The sequence below is a fragment of the Phyllostomus discolor genome, chromosome 9 (assembly GCF_004126475.2).
Source record: "Phyllostomus discolor isolate MPI-MPIP mPhyDis1 chromosome 9, mPhyDis1.pri.v3, whole genome shotgun sequence".
NCBI classification, from domain to species: Eukaryota; Metazoa; Chordata; class Mammalia; order Chiroptera; family Phyllostomidae; genus Phyllostomus; species Phyllostomus discolor.
The window spans coordinates 39323881-39346689 of NC_040911.2; the positions used below are offsets into that span (position 1 = coordinate 39323881).

The 22809-nt window shown below is 35.8% G+C and overlaps 1 protein-coding gene across 7 annotated transcripts in view; it reads left to right on the plus strand.

Moving 5' to 3' along the window:
• Nucleotides 1-22809, plus strand: part of ESCO1 (establishment of sister chromatid cohesion N-acetyltransferase 1) — a 68341-nt gene that overhangs the window by 35956 nt on the left and 9576 nt on the right. For 5 of the 7 annotated variants that reach the window (XM_028523738.2, XM_036009225.1, XM_036009226.1 and 2 more), the window contains one exon: nt 21082-21171. In XM_028523738.2, coding sequence (XP_028379539.1) covers nt 21082-21171 — 90 coding nt within the window. Of the gene's footprint in view, nt 1-20409; nt 20534-21081; nt 21172-22809 lie in introns of all 7 variants that reach the window. The other 2 variants (XR_003685370.2, XR_004899259.1) reach the window with 2 other exon arrangements.

Genomic DNA, 22809 nt, shown 5'->3' on the forward strand with positions numbered 1-22809 from the left:
TACATCATTGAGTCATACTGCCAGGCCAGGAACTTATCTAGAACTCAACTTTATTTTGAGCTTTTAGTAATACAGAAGAGGAATAATGTTTGGATTCTTTACAGAGAAACTCCTAACTTAATCCTTTTTTCTCTGTTTTTAATCTTTTTTGAATTAACATCTGACTGATGCTCTGTGAAGGTGTAGGCCCCTACTCTTAAGGCATATGATATACCCTTGCCTTCAAGTTTAGGAACAAAGCCTGAAAGAAATGAGAAGTTAACAATAAAATATTGAAGTAACTTTTAAAGCCATATGTCAGTATTAACTATTTAGATAAAATGTAAATTAGCTTTGCAGTTTAAAAGTAATACTTTGCTAGAGCAGTGATGAGAGGGGAGCTTGTTTCCATGGGTGAAGAGGAATTAAGATTTGGTATTTTAAAAAATTGTTTATAAGGAGGTCGCATAGTATAACTAATGAGAAAGCTTAACATTCACTGTTGGGAATAATGAGTAGATCATTTTTACTGAACTAGAGATTTTTGTAGGCTATAACACTAAAAAGTTGCATCAAATCAGATTGTGATATTTTGATTTTGAGTGCTAGGTAGACTTTATTCTTTCTGTTCTTTTAGATGTTGAAGGATTTTGAGCATTGTGAATCAGACAGTTAAGTTTAAATAATGTTGAAGTAATATTTTGGTGTTGTGTAAGGAAGGAAATGTTTCAGTGGTATATAGGGAGAGTAGGGGAAGCTGTGTGTAGTGCTGAATTATGGCATTGGTGGAAACGGGGGAAAATTTATGACAAGGAAAACTTTGAAGAAAGATCTGATAGATCCCTGATTGCCCACAGAGCTGTACTATCCAGTACAGTAGCACTAAGCATAAAATTTAAAATGCTGTTCGTCAGGTACACTAGCCAATGCTCAGGGTCCCCTATTACTGTAGATGTAGAACATCTGTTTTGTCACAGAGTTCTGTTGAACAGTGCTGCTGCAGAAAGCTGAGTCAAGGAAACCATGATCCAGTAACACATGCTTAAACTTTTAATTTCTCTTACGTGAAATTTGAATACATGTAAATTTACTTCTGAATATTCTGTCTTCCTTTGAAAGATGATTAGCAAAGAGAGAAAACTGGGTATTAGAGAAAAGTAAAGTAAATAGTAGAGCAGGAATAGAAATTGTAACATGTTGGAAATGGGAAAGAATCTAAAGCAAAATAGCCCTGGCCCTTAGAACTGTTCTTTGTCATCATTGGGGAATAGGGAGCAGGTAGGAGGACTCAGAACCAGGTTAGAGAATTTGGTCTGAGTTTCCCTGCTTAAAGGTAAGGCTGAGATACCCTGTTGAAAATAGAGAAATCGTATTTAGAAATGGGTAGGAATTACATAAAAATTACCAAATGTTTTATGTCTTGTTTGTGATTCTGTCTTCCCTGACTCTGATTTTTCATTTCTCTAATTCATTGTCTTAAAAGACTTAGAATATTATAATGTATACATATAGGATGGGACCAGCACTGTAAATCTTAACTCAGAAAGTAATTTTGCTCTGGGATGGGAGTGTATATAGTGGAGGAAAAATGCCTTTAAAATAAATGTTACCTGCAACAAAGTTTTACATTTTTAAAAAGACTTCACAAACTCTGGTGAGGGGAAATCTGTAACATTATCTAGTGGCAAATAAAAACTTCTCCTGTCTGTTCTTTCTCTGTTTCCCTATACTCAATACCTCAAGCTGAAAACTTCGAATAATCTTTTAGTTTTCTCTTTATATATTCCTTATACTCATTACATTAGCAAAACTCACCTTAAATAGAGTTCAGGTCCTCCCATTTTTGTCATGTTCACTGCTACTACTCTGAGCCAAGCTGCCATCATTTCTTACCTGGACCACTCATGTAATGCTTTCCTAACTGGTTTTCCCTGTTTCCCTGCAGTCTTTCTCCATGGTGTTGACAGCAGTCTTAGAAATTTAAATTAGATTATGTCCTTTACTTAAAATTCTCCATTGAGCTCTCATCACACACAGGTTAAAATCCTGAGTATTTATTTACTGTGGCATCCACCTTCACATACTTCACCTTTTCTCATCTCATCTTCTGACACTCTTCTTACTTAATATACTCCAACATAGCTTTTGCTTCTGTCCTTAAACCACTCCAACCACATGCCATTTTTAGCATATTTGTACTTAACTTTACCTTTTCCTAGAGTATTCTCTCAGATCTTTACACCCTTGCTCTCTTTATTCAGACTGATCTTACTGTTGTGGAGATTCCCTCCTTCACTACCCAGTACTGCACAGTCCCTCCCCCCCATCCCTACTCTATTGTATTAGTTTTATTTTTTATATCATTTATCACACTCTGGAAATTTGTTGTATATACAATATTTCCCACTAAAGTACAAGCCCTGTCAAAGCAGAGTTGTTTTGTTTTGTTTTGTTTTTAATCCATTTGGCATATTAAAGAGCTCCTGCCAGTGAGCAGTAGGGGCTCAACAAGTACATGGAATCATTTTTTATTTAAAATTTTACTTATTTTCAGAGAGAAGAAGGGAGGGAGAAAGAGAGGGAGTAAAACATCTGTTGGTTGCCTCTCACATGCAACTGCAGACCCAGCCCAAAACCTAGGCATGTGCCCCAACCGGAAATTGAACTGGTGACTTTTGGGTTTGCAGTCTGGCACTCAATCCACTGAGCCACACTAGCCAGGGCAATGAGTACAATGAATTAAAGAGTGAATTTTGATCCAAAACTGCAGGAGAGTGGTCTTAGTTATCTCATATAAAAATGAGATTAAGCCAGAAGATTTTCCTGGGCTTTGACAACCTTGGTATTTGTTTATTTTAAATCATTGGGAATTACTACTATAAATATCTTTTGGATGACATAGAACATATTTTCTGTATTTGATACAGGTTAGGTAAAATAAAATTATTAGCAAAATACTTCAAAATATGTAAAGCATTGAATTTATTGTGGCAATTAGAGGTTTAGTAACTAGATTTGCATGTAGAATTATATACCTTACTGAATTTAGGTGCTAAAGTGGATCATTCTTCATTTGGAAAACAGAAAATAACTCTTTTTCTTTCTAAGATATAAGAGGTTTATTATATGTCATTTTATACTAGTGGTTTTTCTTAGTTTGTATTTAACATTTTCTGTAAGATACAGTTTCCTTTACATATGAAAGTAATGCTTCTAATCCTGTTACGGGATGTTCAGCTTCAGAGTTTTAGTTTTTTCTCTACTGAAATCCTACTTTTTACCTAGTATGATCATCTTGTCCTTTAAATCTTTAACACATTTATAATAGAAATTGTAAAGCTTTCCTGCTACTTAAACATCTGGGTGATCATGGGACCTGTTTCTGTTAACTTGTTTCCTCTTGATTTTTGGATCATAATATCCTATTTCTGTCCATGGTCTTGTTAACTTTTTTTTTTTTAACAGACATTATTTTTTAGAGCAGTTTTAGGTTTATAGTGAAAAGTACAGCGTTCTCATAAACCCCTGGTCCTCATATATATGCTCAATGTACTGCACCAGAGAGGTACATTTGGTATTACCGATCACCCTACATTATTATATCATTGTTACTCAGAAGTCCATAGTTTATATTAGTGTTTACTCATCATGTTGTACATTCCATGTGTATATAATCCCATATATATGGGAAATATATATGGGATTAGTTTTGAGAAATGTGTTGTGTAAAATAGTTTTATTGCCCTAAAAATCCTCTTTTCTACCTTTTCATCCTTGCCTCTTCCCAGCTTCTGGCACCATTGATCTTTGTGCTGTCTCCATAGTTTTGCTTTTTCCAGAATGTCATATAGTTGGGAGTTATACAGTATGCAGTTGTTTCGGATTGATATCTTTCACTTAATAGTGCATTTAAAGTTACTCCATGCCTTTTTATGGCTCAATAGCTCTTTTTTTTTCTTTTCTTTGCTTTTTTATTTTAGTGCTAATTAATATTTCATTGTGTGGATATATCAAAGTTTATCTAGTCACCTACTGAAGAGCATTGTGGTTGTGTCCAAGTTTTGTCAAGTATGAATAAAGCTGCTGTAAACATCCATGTGCGAGTTTTTGTGTGAACATGTTTTTAACTCAGGGGTGTCCAGTCCATGGGCTGCATGTGGCCCAGGATGGCTATGAATGCAGCCCAACACAAAATCATAAATTTACTTAAAACATTACTTAGTTTTATTACTAAGTTTTATAACTTAGATGTGTACATTTTCTATATCAGTGATCACAAACTTGGGACCTGCTTGACAATTTTAAAAGATTATCGAAAGGGCTGCTACATAATAAGGATTATTATATGAGGATATTTTTGCTTATCTGTGGTGGCAGGTATCACAAAAATTATGCATGGATCTTTTTTTTTTCTCATCAGTTTTCATTAGTGTTTGTGTATTTAATGTGTGGCCCAAGACAACTCTTCTTCTTCCACTGTGGCCCAGAGATGCCAAAAGGTTGGACGCCCCTGTTTTAATTCCTTTTTGTAAATGCCAAGGAGTGTGTTAATGGGGTGTATGTAAGTTTTGTATGTATGCCAAAGAGTGTGATTGCTGGAGCTTATGTTTAGTTTTGTAAGAAACTGACAAACTGTTTTTCCAAAGTGGCTATATTGTTTTGCATTCACTCCATCAATGAATGAGATTTCTTGCTGCTCCATATCTTTGTCAACATTTGGTGTTGTCAGTGTTCTGGGTTTTGGCCATTCTAATAGGTGTGTAGTAGCGTGTTTTAATTTGCAGTTCCCTGGTGACATGTCATGGAGCATCTTTTATTAATTTTTTATTTTTTAATTTTTCATTGTATTTTATTGAGTATGCTATTACAGTTATCTGATTTTTCCACCTTTGCTCCCCTCCATCTATCACCAGCCACTCCGTCAGGGGGATTCCCCTACCATTGTTCATGTCCATGGGTCATGTCTGTAAGTTCTTTGACTACTCTATTTCCTGTACTGTACTTTACATCACCATGGTTATTCAGTAACTACCTACTTGCACTTCTTAATTCCCTCACCTTTTCACCCATTCTTCTCCCTCCCATCTGGCAAACTTCTGTCACCTCTTTTCTCTTGCTTTTAAGAGTCTCTCTTTGTCTTTAACCTTAGGCCTTTTAATAATGATGTGTCTTGGGGTGGACCTCTTTGCTTCCATCATAATTGGGGCTCTGTGCTTTCTGGACTTGCATGTTTATTTGTTTCACCAAATTAGGGAAGTTTTTTTCACTGTTCAAATAGAGTTCCAGTTTCTTGCTATATCTCTTCTCCTTCTGGCACCCCTATGTCTCGAATGTTGGACCTGTTGAAGTTGTCCCAGAGGGTGCTATAGTATCCGTATATTTTTTGGATTCTTTTTTCTTCTTGTTCTGATTGGTTGTTTTTTGCTTCCTGGTATTCCACATCATTGGCTCAATTATCAGCTTCATCCATTCTACTGTTTTTTTTCCCTATAAATTGTTCTTTATTTCAATTAGTGTATCCTTAATTTCTGACGGGGTCTTTTTTATGTTGCTGACGTCCTAAGTTCCTTGAGCCCCCATATGAACAGTGTTTTGAACTCTGCATCTGACAGATTGCTTATCTCCATTTCATTTAGCTCTTTTTTTTGAATTTTGATTTGTTTTTTCAACAAATTTGGGTCATGTTTCTTTCTCTCCTCATTTTGGCAGCCTCCCTGTGTTTGTTTCTATGTATTAGGTAGAGCTGCTTTGAATCTGTGTGTGTAGTAGTATGACCTAATGCAGTAAGTAGCTGTCCTGTGGGGTCCAGTGGCACAGCCTCGCCTATCACTCAAGCTACGTACTTGAGGTGTGCCGTTTGTGTGGACTGAGTACTCCCTTCTCTTGTAATTGAGCCTTTTTTGGCTGTTGGCGGATCGGTGGGAGGGATTTACCCAGGCCACTCAGCTGCAAGGACTAGCTGTGACTACTGACCAGTCTCTAAGAGGTGAAGGATCTGCTGTGTAAGGCCAGGGCGGTAGTGCTCCAGTGTGGCCCGTCGCTGTCCACTGGGTGTGTTGGCCCTGTGGACAAGTGAGCTCCCACCTGTGTTTTTCTCAGGGCCATCCTGCCTGAGCTGTAAAGCAGTCTGAGATGGCTGCTGCTTGTGCTGGGCTTGGAGATTCCCAGGTAAAGCCAAGCTGTGAATTGAGGCTGGCTGCTGCTAGGGCTTAGTGAAGCCAACTGTTTCTTGTTTGATAGGATTTAGGAGCCAATACCAGCCATTCATATGGAAAAGCAGCTTGGGTGGGCCCATAAATTGGGTGGGTGGAGCCTCTAGATCTCCAAGGTGGTCTAGATCTCCAAGGTGGGTCACACAATGTTTACTAGATTGATGGAGTCTCAGATGTGGCACCAGTCTACTGGCTCTGTAGTGGGGAGGGCTCAGAAAAGGGACAGTGGCCTCTGCCGTTCCCAGTGCGAGACACTTCAGTCTTCCCTGTGTACCACTGGTGCCCTTCAAGCTGCCACCATGTTGCTTGGAGCTCAGGGGGAGCGAGTCTGAATAGGTGAGTCTGTGTGTGGGTTCCCTAAGAGGACCTGCTTAGGGCTCCAGCAGCCTCCTCCACCGACTCAACTCCCACTGGTTTTCACATCTAGAAGTTGTGGGGACTTATCTTCTTGGCACTGGAATCCTGAACTAGGGGTCCTGGTGTGGGTCTAGGATTCCTCACTCCAGAGATACTCCTCTTGAATTTTTATCCATGTGGGTGTGGGGCCAGTCCATTCCAGGTCCGTGCCCCTCCTACCAGTCTGGTTGGATGTGGTTTCTTCAATTCTGTACTTGTCAAACCTCCATTCAAATCGGTTTCTGACATTCTTAAGTGATGGTTGTTCTTTATTTCAGTTGTAATTTTGATGTGGTTGTGCAAAGAGGTGAGTCATGTCTACCTATGTTGCCATCTTGACTGGAAGCTTATGTGGGGCATCTTTTAACATACTTACTTGACAACTGTGGATCGTTTTTGGTGAGGTGTGTGTTTAGGTTTGGGGGTCATATTTTTAATGGGCTGACTGTTAATTTTTCTACTGTTGAGTTTTCAGAATTCTTTGTATATTTTGGGGTAACAACCATTGATCTGATATGCCTTTGTAAATATTTCCCCCGAGTATGTGGCTTGTCTCCTCATGCCCTTGACATTGACATTTGCAGAGCAGAAGTTCTTAATTTTAATGAAGTCCAGCTTATCAATTCTTCCTTTCATGGATTGTACCTTGGTATTGAATCTAACAAGTCATCGTACCCAAGGTCATCTGGATTTTCTCCTTTGTTCTAGGAATTTTATACTTTTGCATTTTACATTTAGATCTATGATCCATATTGAATTAAATTTTTGAAGAATGTAAGTTCTTTGTCTAGATCCTTTTCTTTTGCATATGGGTGTTTCATTGTTATAGCACCATTTTTTAAAAAATGTTGTCTCCACTATATTGTTGTTGCTTCTTTATCAAAGATCAGTTGACTGTATTTATATGGGTCAATTTCTGGGCTTTCTGTTCTGTTCTGTTTGATCTATTTGTTTCTTCTTTTTACCAGTATCACATCATCTCAGTTATCGTAGCTTTATAGTAAGTCTTGATGTGTGATAGTGTCAGTCCTGTGATGTTGTCTTCTCCTTCAATATTGTACTGACTATCCATCTCCTTTGCATCTCCATATAAACTTTAGAATCAAGTCTCTTGATATCCACAAAATTGTTATGAAATTGACTGGGATTGCATGGAATCTGCAGGTCAAGTTGGGAAGAACTGACCTAGTGACAGTGTTGTGTCATCCTGTCTGATCTCTTAAGTTTTTTTAATATATTTTATTGATTATGCTATTACAGTTGTCCCATTTCCCCCCTTCAATTCCCTCCACCCTGTACACCCACATCCCCCCTTAGTTCATGTCCATGTGCCATACTTACAAGTTCTTTAGCTTCTACATTTCTTATACTGTTCTTACCCTCCTCCTATCTATTTTCAGCCTACAATCTGTGCTACTTATTCTCCATACCTTTTCCCCCTTTCCCCTCCTCCCACTCCCCTGTTGCTAACCCTCCATGTGGTCTCCATTTCTGTGGTTCTGTTCCTGTTCTAGTTGTTTGCTTAGTTTCTTTTGGTTTTGCTTTAGGTGTGGTTGTTAATAATTGTGAGTTTGCTGTCCTTTTACTAGACATGTTTTTTCTTTATCTTCTTTTCTTAGGTAAGTCCCTTTAACATTTCATAAAATAAGGGCTTGGTGATGATGAACTCCTTTAACTTGACCTTATCTGAGAAGCACTTTATGTGCCCTTCCATTCTAAATGAAAGCTTTGCTGGATAGAGTAATCTGGGATATAGATCCTTGTCTTTCATGACTTGGAATACTTCTTTCCAGCCCCTTCTTCTCTGTAAGGTCTCTCTTGAGAAATCAGCGGACAGTCTGATGGGAACTCCTTTGTAGGTGACTGTCCCCTTATCTCTTGCTGCTTCTAGGATTCTCTCCTTCATTTTTACCTTGGCTAATGTAATTATGATGTGCCTTGGTGTGTTCCTCCTTGGGTCCAACTTCTTTGGGACTCTCTGAGCTTCCTGGACTTCCTGGAAGTCTATTTCCTTTGCCAGATTGGGGAAGTTCTCCTTTATTATTTGTTCAGATAAGTTTTCCACTTGTTGCTCTTCCTCTTCCCCTTCTGGTACCCCTATAATTCGGATGTGGTAACCTTTAAAGATGTCCTGGAGGTTTCTAAGCTTCTCATTTTTGTTTTTTTTTTTTTTAATTCTTATTTCTCCATTCTTTCCTGTTTGGTTGTTTCTTTCTTCCTTCTGGTCCACTCTATTATTTTGAGTCCCAGTTTCCTTCCCATCACTATTGGTTCCCTGTGCATTTTCCTTCATTTCTTTTATGGTAACCTGCATTTGTTCATCTAATTTGTGCCCCAAATCAACCAATTCTGTGAGTTTCCTGATCACCAGTGTTTTGAACTTTGCATCTGATAGATTGGCTATCTCTTGGTTGCCTAAAAAGATGAGTCCTGGGGCATTGATTTGTTCTTCTGTTTGAGCCATCTCTCTCTCTCTCTCTTTTTTTTTTTTTATCTGGTCACTCCTGTTACGGTGAGGGGTGGAGCCTTAGGTGTTCACCAGGGCTGAGCACCCCAGTTGCTAGATTGTGACGTTGCATGTGGGGGCGCGGGTGGGAGGGAACAATGGCGGTAGCTCCGTTCTCCGTGGGACCTCAGTCCCTTCTGTGGGATCCTAGGTTGCGTGCTCTGCCCTGTTCCACAATCGCCGCCTCACTAGGTCTGCCAGCTGCCGCTTGCGTACTCATGGTCCACCCATTGTGATCTTGGGCGCCCCAGATGCCTTTTGCCCCTGGTTGCCTTATGCTCCCAACTGTCTGCTCTCCACACCGCGACCCATGCCTGGCTGCTCTTGTCTGCCCCTCCTACCGGTCTGGATGAACTGGTCTACTTCAACGTCTTCGCTGTCCGACTTCCATTCAGATAAATTCTCTGTCAGTTCTGGGTGTTATTCTGCCTCTAAATTGTTGTTGTTCCCATCTTAGTTGTGTGTGGAGGTACGGTGCATCCACCTATGCCTCCATCTTGGCTGGATGTCTGATCTTACACGTTTTTATTGGACTCTGGACATTGTGTGTAATAAAAGGACAGTAAAGACTGAAGTAGATCATCTCTTTCCCTCCCCCCAAGAGCATTTCCTTTTTCTGTTACCAGCTGTGGTAAGGAGCTGATCTCTTAGATCTAAATAGGAATTGAGTTGGATTGAAATTTTAGTTTTCCTACCCATCTTGTTTTTTTTTTTAATGATTCTGTTTTTAAAAGATTTTATTTATTTTTTAGAGAGAGGAAGGGAGGGAAAGAAACATTGATGTGAGAGAGAAACATCGATCAGTTGCCTCTTGAAGTCCCCCAAACAGGAGGCCTTGCCCGCAACCCAACATGTACCAGGACTGTGATGGAACTGGCCACCTTTCAGTTCGCAGGTGGGCACTCAACCCTCTGAGCCATGCCAGCCAGGGCTATCTCAGTTTTTAATGTCTTGAGTTTGGGATTAAGCACCTCTTTTCAGTAGGAATTGAGGAACTAAAACTTCAGAGGATGCAAATACCTCTCTACCTTCCAGCCCAGCTTGGCAGATATCCCATGGTAGATAGAATTGGTGGAGGATTACCTCTGTGTTCGGAGAAAACTGCCATGCCTGCTCATTTATGACGATTAGGAATTTGATTAGTTTTCCCTTGTACCAGAACAGGAGACTTCCTCCATCTCTACCTGTGGTATTGCTGCTTTTTGCCCATGTTCCCAGATTTGGTCAGTGTCTCTGCTCACCTGGGAATGGCGAGTTCATCTCTGGAAATCAGTCCATAGCTTTTGAGTGCCTTGAAAGAAAACAAGCCTTTCAGTTTGTTGGTTGTTTTGTTGCTACAACAGGAACAGTGATCTTTTGTGATAGTCTTTATCCTAACTGGGAGTAGAACTCCCAGAGGTGTACCTTTTGAGAACATTTTTCAGTAATGTATTTGGAGGCTGTATTTACATTTTTGATGTAGAGGTGGAGTGGAGTTTGGACCATAAGTTTTTTAAAATCATGAGCAATATTGATGACATCAATAGATTTGCTCACTATGCCCCAAATGACCTTGAGATGAGATTTACATCTAACAAAAATTTTTTATGTACTAGGAAATTATTGCTACAAGTTGAAAAGTGCTAGTCAGGGCACATGCCTGGGTTGCAGGCCACAGCCTCCAGCAACCGCACATTGATGTTTCTCTCTCTCTCTTTCTCCTTCCCTTCCCTCTCTAAAAATAAATAAATAAATAAAATCTTTAAAAAAAGAAGAAAAGTGCTTAATTGATGCATCCTAATGCAGAGATGTTTAGGTTTCCTTAGTATTTGAGAATGACAGGAGAGAAAAGAATCTCATAATTCCTCTTGTTTGACATTTTAGTAGGTTTGATCCAAGTATATATCTTATGTGATATATTATTCCTATAGTAATAGACTTTGGAGTAATTACAGTAGTTCTCTTAACTGACACAATTGGGAGAGTGGCATCAGTTAATTGTAAAAAATGGATTCAAGTGAAAACCCTATCTGAATACCCAACTAATGGAGGCTTTAAATCATAAGGCTATGTTTTCTTAACAAGAAGTATGTAGGTACATAGTCTTAGTTAGGGTTGTTCTGTGCTGCCATTCAACCATGTTATTATAAAGCTGACTATTACTTATTCAGTGCTCTCCTCCCCTTAGTGTGTTGACTTTGTGGCTTCCAGCTATAACTTAATGGTCCTTAGAGTAGACTGCTATAGTACAAAAGCCATGTTCAGATTTAAAGCAGGATGTTGGTTGGGATGAGTACTCTTTCAGACAGTGTCCTTCTAGTGATTTTTTCCTTGTACCAGTAAAGGACAGCATTTTTCTGAAGCTCTTGGAAAGTTCTCTTTGTCTCATTTCTCAGAACTGGGCCTAGTAGCCAGCCTTAGTTTAGCTACAGGGAACTAGGAAAGCAAGAATCTGACAAAAATAAATAAGATGATGATTGGTTTATGGCAGTGTTTCTCAAGGTAGGGCAATGGGATGTTTGTCACAATTTCTGTTAGGGAACCTATGGAGAATATCGTTGACATTTAGTGGGCAGGGGCTAAGGGGGCTAAACATTTTGAAATGCATGTGACAGTTCAAAGACGATAGAATAACGTAAAAAGTCAGTAATAGCTTTGTTACTAAACACTGGTTTCTAGCTTAGACTAACCTTAATTTACTGTTGAGAATATACATATTACCACCCAAACAAAATGGGGCAAAACAGCTGGGGGCAGGGGGAATGGCTGTTTGATAGGCAAAGGGCAGTGTCTTTTATATGGTCATTACATAGTTTAAACATTGTATTATAACTTGAACCATGTAAATGTATATTAAATGTAATTGATGTGTGGAAACTATTTCTTTGATTATGTTCTTTGATTGTGAATCCCCTGATTAATTTAGCTTTGTTTTTTTCTCATATAAGTAAATCACACAGCCATCTTCTATGATGTAGTTTTAAAAAATAGAGCAAGAATGTAGACATTGTAAAATAATCTGAGAATCTGGGAACACAGTAATTCTTGTTATAGTTCTGACTTTTAAAAGAGACCATTTTGATTTTTTCAAGAGTATTCTTTTTTTAAAGATTTTATTTATTTATTTTTAGAGAGGGGAAGGGAGGGAAGAGAGGGAGAGAAACATCAATGTGTAGTTGTCTCTCGAGTGCCCCCCCACCCCCACCCGCAGGGATGTGGCCCACAACTCTGCATGTGCCCTGACTAGGAATCTAACCTGCGACCCTTTGGTTCCCAGGCTGGCACTCAATCTACTGAACTACACCAGGCCAGGGCCTGATTTTTTCCAGCGTATTCTACCAGTTTCACTAAAACAACTATCTTTGCACTTTATTTTTTCAGCTTAGATAATATTTGTATATACTGTATAGTTAAAAGAATAAACTGGTGTAAACAAGTCCAGGAACAAACAAATGACTCTTGGTGATTATGTCACTCAGTTGTGGAATACCAGAGTACTTTATTGTTTGTGAGTTGTTTGGTGTGATCCAGGCATCTGTTTCTATTACCCAGAGGAAAGTGAGCATTAGCTAATCCAGCAAGTTGATTAGGTGGAAAACACCTAATCAACTGCCATATATTAAAATATCTAATAGTACAAACTGAGTTCTAGACTTTTTCCCTGAATGGTAAATTGGGTTGCTTTAATAAAGACCAGATTTCATCACTTCTCTTTCTTTTAGATTTTTTGTTTTTCTTAAGCAGAAGCTATTAAGAAATAGCTTCTGCCCTGGCTGGTGTGGCTCAGTGGACTGAGTGCTGGCCTGCGAACCAAAAGGTTGCTGGTTCAATTCCCAGTCAGGGCACATGCCTGGGTTGCAGGCCAGGTCCCCAGTATGGGGTGCATGAGAGGCAACCACACATTGCTATTGTTTCTCTCCCTCTTTCTCCCTTCCCTGACTGTAAAAATAAATAAAATCTTTTTAAAAAGAAATAAAAAAAAAAAGAAATAGCTTCTTATGTGTCTCTTATGAAAATCTATTCCTTAGGACTTAGATTTTTCTCAGGGAGTGGTGAGATAATCATTAAATAATACATATAGGATGTTTGAAGGATGGAAAAATAACTGTTGAAAAATGTATGTTACTCTCTTAATAATGCTTACTGAGTTCCTAAGTAATTTTTAAAATTGCATTTTAGTATCATATGATCTTTAATTATGGAAGGGCATTATTGAAAAAATTTATTACATATTATTGTATTTCCTGCAAGAAAGAACATTTAAATACTGTTAACATTTTTTTTAAAGGGCATTTGGTGTTCAGACCTGCTTATTGAGAAAATTTCTTTTCACATTCTTTCCCTTAAACATTTTTAATTTATGTGACTTAAAGGAGATAGCCTGCAAGATTTTTATTCTTTAACTTGTCTTTTTAAAGAAATGTATAAAAGCAGTGTATATAGCTGGAAATGACAATTTAACCAGTATTGTAAGGTATAAAATGAAAAAAGCCCCCTTTCCCCCTACCCTGTTTCCAGTCTCCTTGTTCTGTGGTTAATCACTTCTGTTTCCAACATAACTATATAAATCAAGCTATGCATGCATAGCCTTATGTATATATCAAGTTTCATATAAATATATAAAATTTTTCTTTTTCCTCCCAATTTTTATTTGTTATATTTTTATGTTTAGTTTTGGTGGTTGCCTTTAATATTTATAAATGACATTTGACTCCTCTATGCTTGCATTCTTGCCCTCTCTCCCGACAAATTTCTCACTTATAACTAAGTATTTTAAGTGTTCTGTAAGTATTAACTTATTTAATTCACTGTAACTCAGTGGTGTAGTTTTCTTTCTTTTATTGGTTGTAAAACTAAGGCACAGATAGTTTATATTCCTGGTTTTAGAAATACAGGCTTTAGTCCTTTAAGCATTCTGTTTAAAAATATTTATTGGGTACTTACTTTATGTTATGAGTTTGATGTTTTGGTGTGTCAAATTTTTTGTGCTTTTGTGGCTTATGGTCTATATAATATGTCTAATTTTAGATCTGGATGGTCTAATCATTGTAAAACTCCAGATCCCTATAGTTTTCATTAATTTTGAATCAGAGAGAATAGTCCTAGGGTACAGGATTTATCAAAACACTTTCACTGGAGGAATCAAAGTTTTTAGGGGTTCTAGCTTCTGTTCATTCTGTTTAAATATTGCAGAGAACCAGAGAAGTATTACTGAAAGAGATCCTGCTATCATAGCATACCTAAAAATGGAAGTCCATAAAGCACCTTTAGAATTGAGTCAAATATGGCTAAAATATAACTTAAAGGAGTTATATTGAGTGAAAAAAAAAGTACTCTGTCAGGGGACGTTGGTTTTTCTGAATATATTCTTTCAAACTATGAAAAATTACTTTAAACGAGTTTATTTTTAGTGGTTAAGGCATTCAAGATGGGAAACTATAATCTGGAAATACTGTAGGATAATAAATACATGTAACAAATTTGAAGGCTAACTTCATATAGCATTGTTCTTAATTATTCTTTTTTAAAGGATTTTATTTTTCCATTACAGTTTACATTCATTATTTTAGTTTCAGGTATACAGCATAGCAGTTAGACTTAATTTTTCTTAAATAGATTGATTACTTATATCATTCATGCCTTTTGATTGAACATGAATCAACATCTAAGATATTTTTATAGTTTTTTAAATTCCCAGAGGGATTTTTGCTGGGAGCAGGGGGTGGTGTAAATAAATTACACAAATTAATTCATTTTACAGCTAGACAAGATAATAATAATACAAGTGACACTAATTAAGGGCTTCCTGTGTACCAGGGGCTGATTTAAGCATTTACCTATATTAAACACCTCTTAATTCTTTTAGCAAATCATGAAGTAGTTTCAATTAATTTATAAATGAGGAAATAGGCAGAAAGGATATGTATTTTTCCTAAAGTCATATGGCTAGTAAGTAATGGAGTTGGCTCTGGAGTCCTTCAGTAATAAACTAGGTTTTTATTATTTTATTTGAATTTCAACAAAATCTCTTGTGTATACAATATAATTTAGCTCATAGAAATAAATTGATCACAGTCACTTTTAGACTAAAGTCTTCTCAAATAAAATTCTTTTGAATTTTTAAAAGTAGTACCAAGGTTTTGAGTGAGAGTTGACGCATTTTAGAATATTGCACTTGTAATTGGAAATTAAAACCCAAGTCGTGATGTACTTTTCCCATTGTACATCTGGCCTAAATACATCTTCATTAGGTTCAACTATAGTTATGAAATTTGCCTATCTAAAGCCTTGCTTGATTTCTGTTTCACCCAGGCATTTATAGCCCTCTGCATTATAGTTTTTGTCTGTCTTTCTAAATGTATTCCTCATAATTATAATTTTTTTCTCTCTAAGCAGAATTGATCCACTCACTGTTTTGTGCAAGGCTCATGATTTTCTGCCTCTGTTTTAGTTTATAGGTAGCATATTGAGTACCCTCTATTTCTCTATTAGATTTTTAAGATTCTTAAGCTTAGTGTGGCATAATAGGAAAGAATATGAACATAATTAAATAAGGAAGATGTGGGGTTTTGTTTTTTTAGTGAGCTACTTATTCATGATATGGCCATAGGAAGTAATCTAACTTTTATCACTTTAATCTTTTTAAAATCTGTAAAAAAATAATGTCTCAAGGGGTTATTTTTCTAGGCTCACTATTCAAATGTTTATTAACTAGCTTCATATTAGGGGTTTTTAAAAATTATTATTAAAAAGGTAAATTTTTTCCCTTTATGTAAGATTACAGGTTAGTGCAAAGGACAAGATAAGCAAACATATTTAAATCATATAGAGAATGCTAAAATAGTTTTAGATAGATAGATAGATAGATAGAAATTGTCTGATCATAGAGCAAGGATATTTGACAAAGATTGGAAAAGTGAGGTTAACACCTGAATAGAGTCAGAAAGGAAAATAGGAATTCCCTTGTGCCTAGCAAGGTATAAAGCAAAGGCATATAGGGCCAGAGAAATAGTATGTGCAAAGATATTTTAAGTATTTCATCATGACCTGTGACTGTATCATGTGTTGGGAAAGCTTCTAGAGAGGAAGCTTGAAGAAGTAGGTGGGGGCCAGATGTTCAGTAAATTTGTAAGACATGAGGTATGGAAGATTTAAAAACCTGCAGGAAAGTGCTTAGTTACCATAATGACAATAATTGGAGCTGTTATTTATTGGGTACATTTTATTGTGCTAGGCACTGTGCTTAATATTTTATAGTGCTTTCTCTGCTTCTCATTAATTTTGTGTTGTAGTTGTTTTTATATCCATTTTTAGGTGAGGAAACCAGCTTTCAGAGAGGTTAAGTAATTGGTCCAGGGTAACACAGCTAGTAAGTGGTAGAGTCTGGATTTCAATTTAGGTCTTTCTGGTTGTTGTTGTGTTTTTTTTTAAGATTTTATTTATTTATTTTTAGAGAGGGAAGGGAGGGAGAAGGAGAGAGAGAGAGAGAGAGAGAGAGAGAGAGAGACATCGAGACATCAATGTGCGGTTGCTGGGGGTCATGGCCTGCAACCCAGGCATGTACCCTGACTGGGAATCGAACCTGTGACACTTTGGTTCGCAGCCCACGCTCAATCCACTGAGCTACACCAGCCAGGGCTCTTTCTGGTTTTTTTAAAGTACTCTTTACTTGGTGGTGTCACACATGGCGGGTGGTCAGTTCATACATACTTCTTGAATTGACTGAATTTTTCCATCTAATTACTTGATGTTTTGAACACTTTAAAGTTCAGTAAAGGTTGCATTGACTAGAAACACATCTTTATCATTATTGTTAATTTAAGATTATTTTTGCAAAGAAATGTCTAAACATGTACTAGTAATAGCTGGTTAGGATAGTTAAATATAATACTTTCATTATACCATTTTATTAAAGTAAAAAAATAGAACATACAATATGCTAAAAGGAAAAGAAAATTACTCACATAACTTCTGTTTATATTTTGATGTAATATCCTTGATTTTTGAAAAAATATTCATAAATATACATATTTACATTTAAAATCCATTTCAACAAAATATATTTCAAGAGTCTAGTTTGTTTCTCTTATGCAATTTTTCTGCCTTCTGCCTTGGATAATGTCAGATAGAGCTGGCGACTGAATTTTGAATGAGCTAATTTTAAAATATTTTTGTTTCTGAAGACTTAAAATTTTAAAAAGGTACAATTAAAAAAATGTTTCAGCATACAACAGCTGTTAGACTTACTGTTGAACTAAAATCTCTGTTTTTCAAATTCCTTTAGTAATCATTTTTAAGTTAAAAAAATTAACATGTAAAGAAAAGTACACAAATAATGAATGCACAGCTTAATGGTGTATTTTGACAGAGTGAACACTCTTGTAACAAGAAACATTACTAGCATCTCAGAAGCCCCTTTGTTGCCCCCGTTGAAGTCACTGCTTTTCCCTACCTTGGATCTAGCTGCTTTGCTGACTAGATTCATTTTGCACTTATTTTTTACTTATAAATAAATGATATTTGAGCAAGCCTTGGGCCATTGGCAGTTTTGATGATGGGTAATTTCAATTTTTCAAAATCAAGTTGAATACAATGCACAAACACACAGCAACCCCCCACAATGTACTCATTGTCCAGCACGTGCACATATAGCATGTGCTTATTACCCAGCTTCAACAGTTAATTCATGGACAGTCTTCCCAATTATTTTGAAGTGAACCCCAGGTATCACATTATCATTTTAGTAGATATTTTGAAATATGTATTCTAAAAGATGAAAAGATTAGCCTTTTATCATAAAATGATTTAAATAGAACCACACCTTTAAAATCAGCTAATTCCTTAATATCAAACATTCCCTCAAGGTTTGAAATTCCTTAAGTATAATTTTCTATACTATTATTCTGAATTAAGTTCATACATTACATTGATTGGTATATCTCTTAAGTCTTTTAATCTAAAGGTTATTCCCTTATGTCTTTTTTTTCTTGTAATATTTGTTAATAATTTTTAAAAGCTGGTTCATTTTATTTCTCAGGGTATACTTTCATGGCTGTTCTCATTCAACCTTTTATGATAGTGATTAGTATGAACTTTTAAAATTGGGGTATAGTTTACATATATATTTAAACTCTCAGATTTTAAATGGTTGATGAATTGTACACATCAGTGTATCTACCACTCAATATATTTTGTTTTCAATTGTTATCTTTTTAAAATGAAAAAAGAGGAGAAATCCTTTCCATCCTTTAGACTCTTAAGTTCAGAGTAACTGTAACAGCATGGAACAAAAAATAATCACTGATTGCTATTAGAACTATAAAGATTTCTGCTTTGCAGCAGCCAATAGGTAAATTAATAAAATTGAGGCTTGGAAAATACTAGTAGCTAGCAGAGGAATATGTGTAACATATTAGAACTAAAGGTGAGAAGTGTAAATGCACTGTATTGGAATTTATATCTTTACCAAAAAGCTGTGGCTGTGTGGTTATTCCCTGCTTAAATTATATGTACTTTTCCCTGCAACGTCCATCTCTGTTTCAATTTCAAAAAGTAAACTTCATATCCTTTAAATCAGAGGTCCCCAACCCGTAGGCAGTAGACCAGTAATGGTCTGCAGCCTGTTAGGAACTGGACCACTATTGAAGCTTGCCTCAGTCCCGCCTCCTGTTCTCCCCTTCCCCCCACCCCCACCTCTGTCCTGGAAAAATTGTCTTCCATGAAGGTGGTCCCTGGTGCCAAAAAAAGTTGGGGAGCGCTGCTCTAAATCTACTGAAGTCAGGAAGATCATGTTATTGACCCCAGGAAAGAGTTACCTGCAGTTGAGGCATATAAATGTCTTGAGTAATGTTATTTTACAGACATTAGCCATCTTGGTTTTTTCATCTTTTTTTTTTGTCCACAATTTTGAATTTATTATTGCATTTAACTGTAGAGACTTTATTAATTAACTTGTATTTCTTAGATTAGTGCATTGACCTTTGTTTGATACCAGTAGGAAGGTAGAATGGAAGTTACTAAGATTTCCTGAGTGTCTCCTGTGTGAAGAATCATCAATACACAGTGATGGAGGTGATCTGAATTAAGTGACGGGAGGTGATGACAGCCATTTTGTACATAGCCTAGTTCAGAAAAGAGAAGGAGAGGTCTAGTGATTTGCCCAAGGCCATATAGCTAGTGACTACAAAGTATGGGAATTTAAATCCTTAATTTTTACTCCAGAACTCTTAAAAAGTTTTCACAAAAATATGCTGCCTTCATGAATATTAGAAACCTAAGCAGTAGCAACTCTTCCCTTTGCAATTCCTGCTTCTTATATGTACATGAAAAAACAATCATTTAAAACAAAATTATGTCAGATCCTATTGTGATAAAATTTTCTCTATAAACATACATGTCTCAGGGTGTTTTAAGAGAAAGTTTTGTACTAAAAAGTTAGTATAGCAAGATAATTTAGTCCCTACGGTGCAATATAATGACATTGGACCAGTATTTTTGTTTTTAAAGATAGTAGGAAAATAGCTTATCAAATTATCTTTAGATAATTCAGTTCAGGAAGTATTACTTTCTTATAAAGTTGGGGTTCCTTAAATTTCCTGTTCTTGAATTTGTAGTTTAACTTTTAGAATGAAAAGTCTCCATTTTCATTTTATGGAAAATAGATTTTATTTTAAAAGATTTTTCTAAAATAACATATTAACATAAATTTGTTTTTAAAGAGGTGATATTTTTTTATGCCTTTCAAAAATTGTTTACCTGTATTTAGGTTTAGTTATGATTTAGATTTAGTTTCTAATTTGAAAAAAATGACTTCAATGACTATTACTGCATCTCCTTTCTTCTTTTAAAGTCTTAGAACACTTTTAATCACCTGAATTTCACTTTATCTTTGTTTTATTTTTTAAAGAAATTCTGACTTTAAATACTTTAATCCAAATTGTTACATATATCAGGCTTGTTACTGGACTTTCTGTCCCAGCTAAGATTCTGCCCCTCTCCCAAAATAATCATTTTGTATTGTTTTAAGAAAATCAGACTTCTTTCAGACTTGCCAGGTTATTAAAAAACAGTGTAGTTGCCTTTTCTTGGTTTCATTGAGCTTTTATATCCTTAAAAGAAACATTTCAGAAAGAAGATGATGGTTCTCTAATAGAAGTACATATTGCTTCTTGAAAGGCTTTTTTATGTAAAGTTGTTTGGGTAAGACAACTGAAACAACCAGTTAAGCTCATTCCTTCTGTGCTTATTATTAACCTCAAAGCTCCTAGTTTTAACCTCTGGTTCAGTCCCATCTTACTAGATTTAAGTGGCTTTTGTTTTGTTTTTTTTTTCATGCAGGTTCTGCTCATTAATCACCACGAGTGTGGATCTGAAGAAGAGTTTATTACCTCTCTTTTTTTGAGTATGTTTAACTTCAGATACACACAACGTAGCCTCTCCTTCCCTATTAGATTCTTAGAAGGTAGTTATATTTTTATAGTCTCATTCTTGTGACTTTGATAGTTGTGATCAATAAGAATAAACACTTATTCCTTACATGTTGGACTACTGCATGCAAATCAGTTCATTTAAAACCTCCTGGAGGTCTTTGGCATGCTAGACATAAAACCATGAGTGTTTGTCTGTGGAGGTAACCATGTTACAAAGAAATTTTAGAGTTTATTTCTTTTATCAACAAAGTAGGAGAGTTATCCTTTAGGTTCTGGGAATCACTGACATTAAGGGGCTTGCTTTTGGTGTGTGATTTTCAAAGTTAATTAAATGGGAAATGATAAATTAGAAATATTCCTGTGGTATATCTGAGTGAGTAGTTTAAAGAAATTAGCTTGCATTGTACCAATTGTATGCTTAACAAAATAGCTGATTTACTTTGTTATTAGTTAAACATTAATGAGCATATTTTTTTCATGTTTGCAATTTTTAGACACATTGATAAATTTTTCTTCTTGTACATGAACATGGTGAATGAAATGTCCATAAAATCCTTTTTTTTTTTTTTTTTTAATCTAGGGCTGGAAAAAAGAAAGAATTCTGGCTGAATATCCCGATGGCAGGATAATTATGGTTCTTCCTGAAGACCCAAAGTATGCCCTGAAAAAGGTAAATTTCTAGTGAATTTCATGTAGAATAGGTAAAATAATTTTGCAGCTAATTTTAAAAGAATAACACATTGCTAGCACAGCACAATTTTAACACCAATTCTGAAAACAGATAAGCATTTAAGGAATACAACTCAACTGAAAAATCATGCTTAAACTTTGTAGTGTGTTTAGCACATGTGAAATGGATTTCTAGTGACTTAATTACTGTTTCGTATTATCAGTAATTTGAGTGATGGTGTAGAAAGCATGCTAGTTACTAATGTCACATAAATGATTATAAACAAGGATTAAAATTTGACTCAATAATTTAGAAAATTAAAATGAATGTGAAGTTTCATTCTGAGAATAAATTTCTAAATAAAAAGTTATTGCAGAAGGGGATCTAGTAGTATAGGCCTTAGTAATCCTGAAATTAAGCATGAGATAATCGTATAATGTTAAGAGGGGAAAAAAACAAGATATATTCTGATTTTACTTGGAAAACTTACAGAAAATCCTCATGTCTAGTGTGAGCCAAGTTTTGGTGCAACTTAGAATTCTGTACTTAAAGGTTCAGTGAAATGAACCAGAGAGATAATGAAATCAGGAGCCATTTTATTATATTGAATATTTTACAAGTCAGGAAACCAAAGGATAAACTTATTTTTAAATAATATGTTATATTTTTCTTCAGTCTCCAGAAGCTTTTTCAGAATTGCCTCATAATATAAAGCAATGAATTCAGTAATTTTTCTGGAAAACTTAATTAAACTTAGAGTGTATCCAAAATGTGTAGAAATAGAAGGAAAATAATACACTTCTTTTTAGGTTAACAATTGGACCTCTTTATATTTAGGAATATTTCACTTGAAGGGAAATACTTGGAACTGTAATTTGAAAATTTAGCTAACATTCTACTTAAAGTTTATTCTGTGATTCCTGACTTTTTAGATAATACTGTATATATGACTCGACAATCCCAGATGCCCAACTAAGCGTCCATACTACCACTGCCTAATAAGTGTAGACTAGCATTTAGAATGACATGTAAACATGCCACCTCTCTCGTATTTGAAACATTGATCCTTGTACAAAAACAAATGCTTGTTGAATTAATGTTGGCTTAGTGATTGACTCAATGAAAATTAAATTATGGAATTCTAACTATGATCATTTGGAAGCACACAGTGGGAGTTTGCTAAACCACCATATGCAGCAGTGTCCACACTTTTCTTATTAGTAAGAATCCTCAGTAAAGGCTGATTTCCTCATTTTAGCCTCTCAGGGCATCTTAACCTACAATTCAGTATGTTACTAGTTTGTAACCAGTAATAGGTTAAAATTAGAATCTAGGGTATTATGAGTTATTTGCCTTTAGGAATCAAATCAGGAGTAGTAAGTATTATGGGATACTGTTCCAGGAACAGGAGGATTTGAGTTTTCATAATTGAATAAGGGATATATTACATGGTATTCTTCGTGTCAGAGGTATGAATACTTAACTCTCTTAGGGATGATTTGCGTTTTAAATTTGGTAACACAAATCCATGTTTATTGGACTGAATATTTGCAGATTATTTTGTAACCAGGGAAGGAACTAAAGTTTAAGTGCCAATAAAAATCTCTACTTTGAGTGCCTACAAAAGTTTGAGCTTAT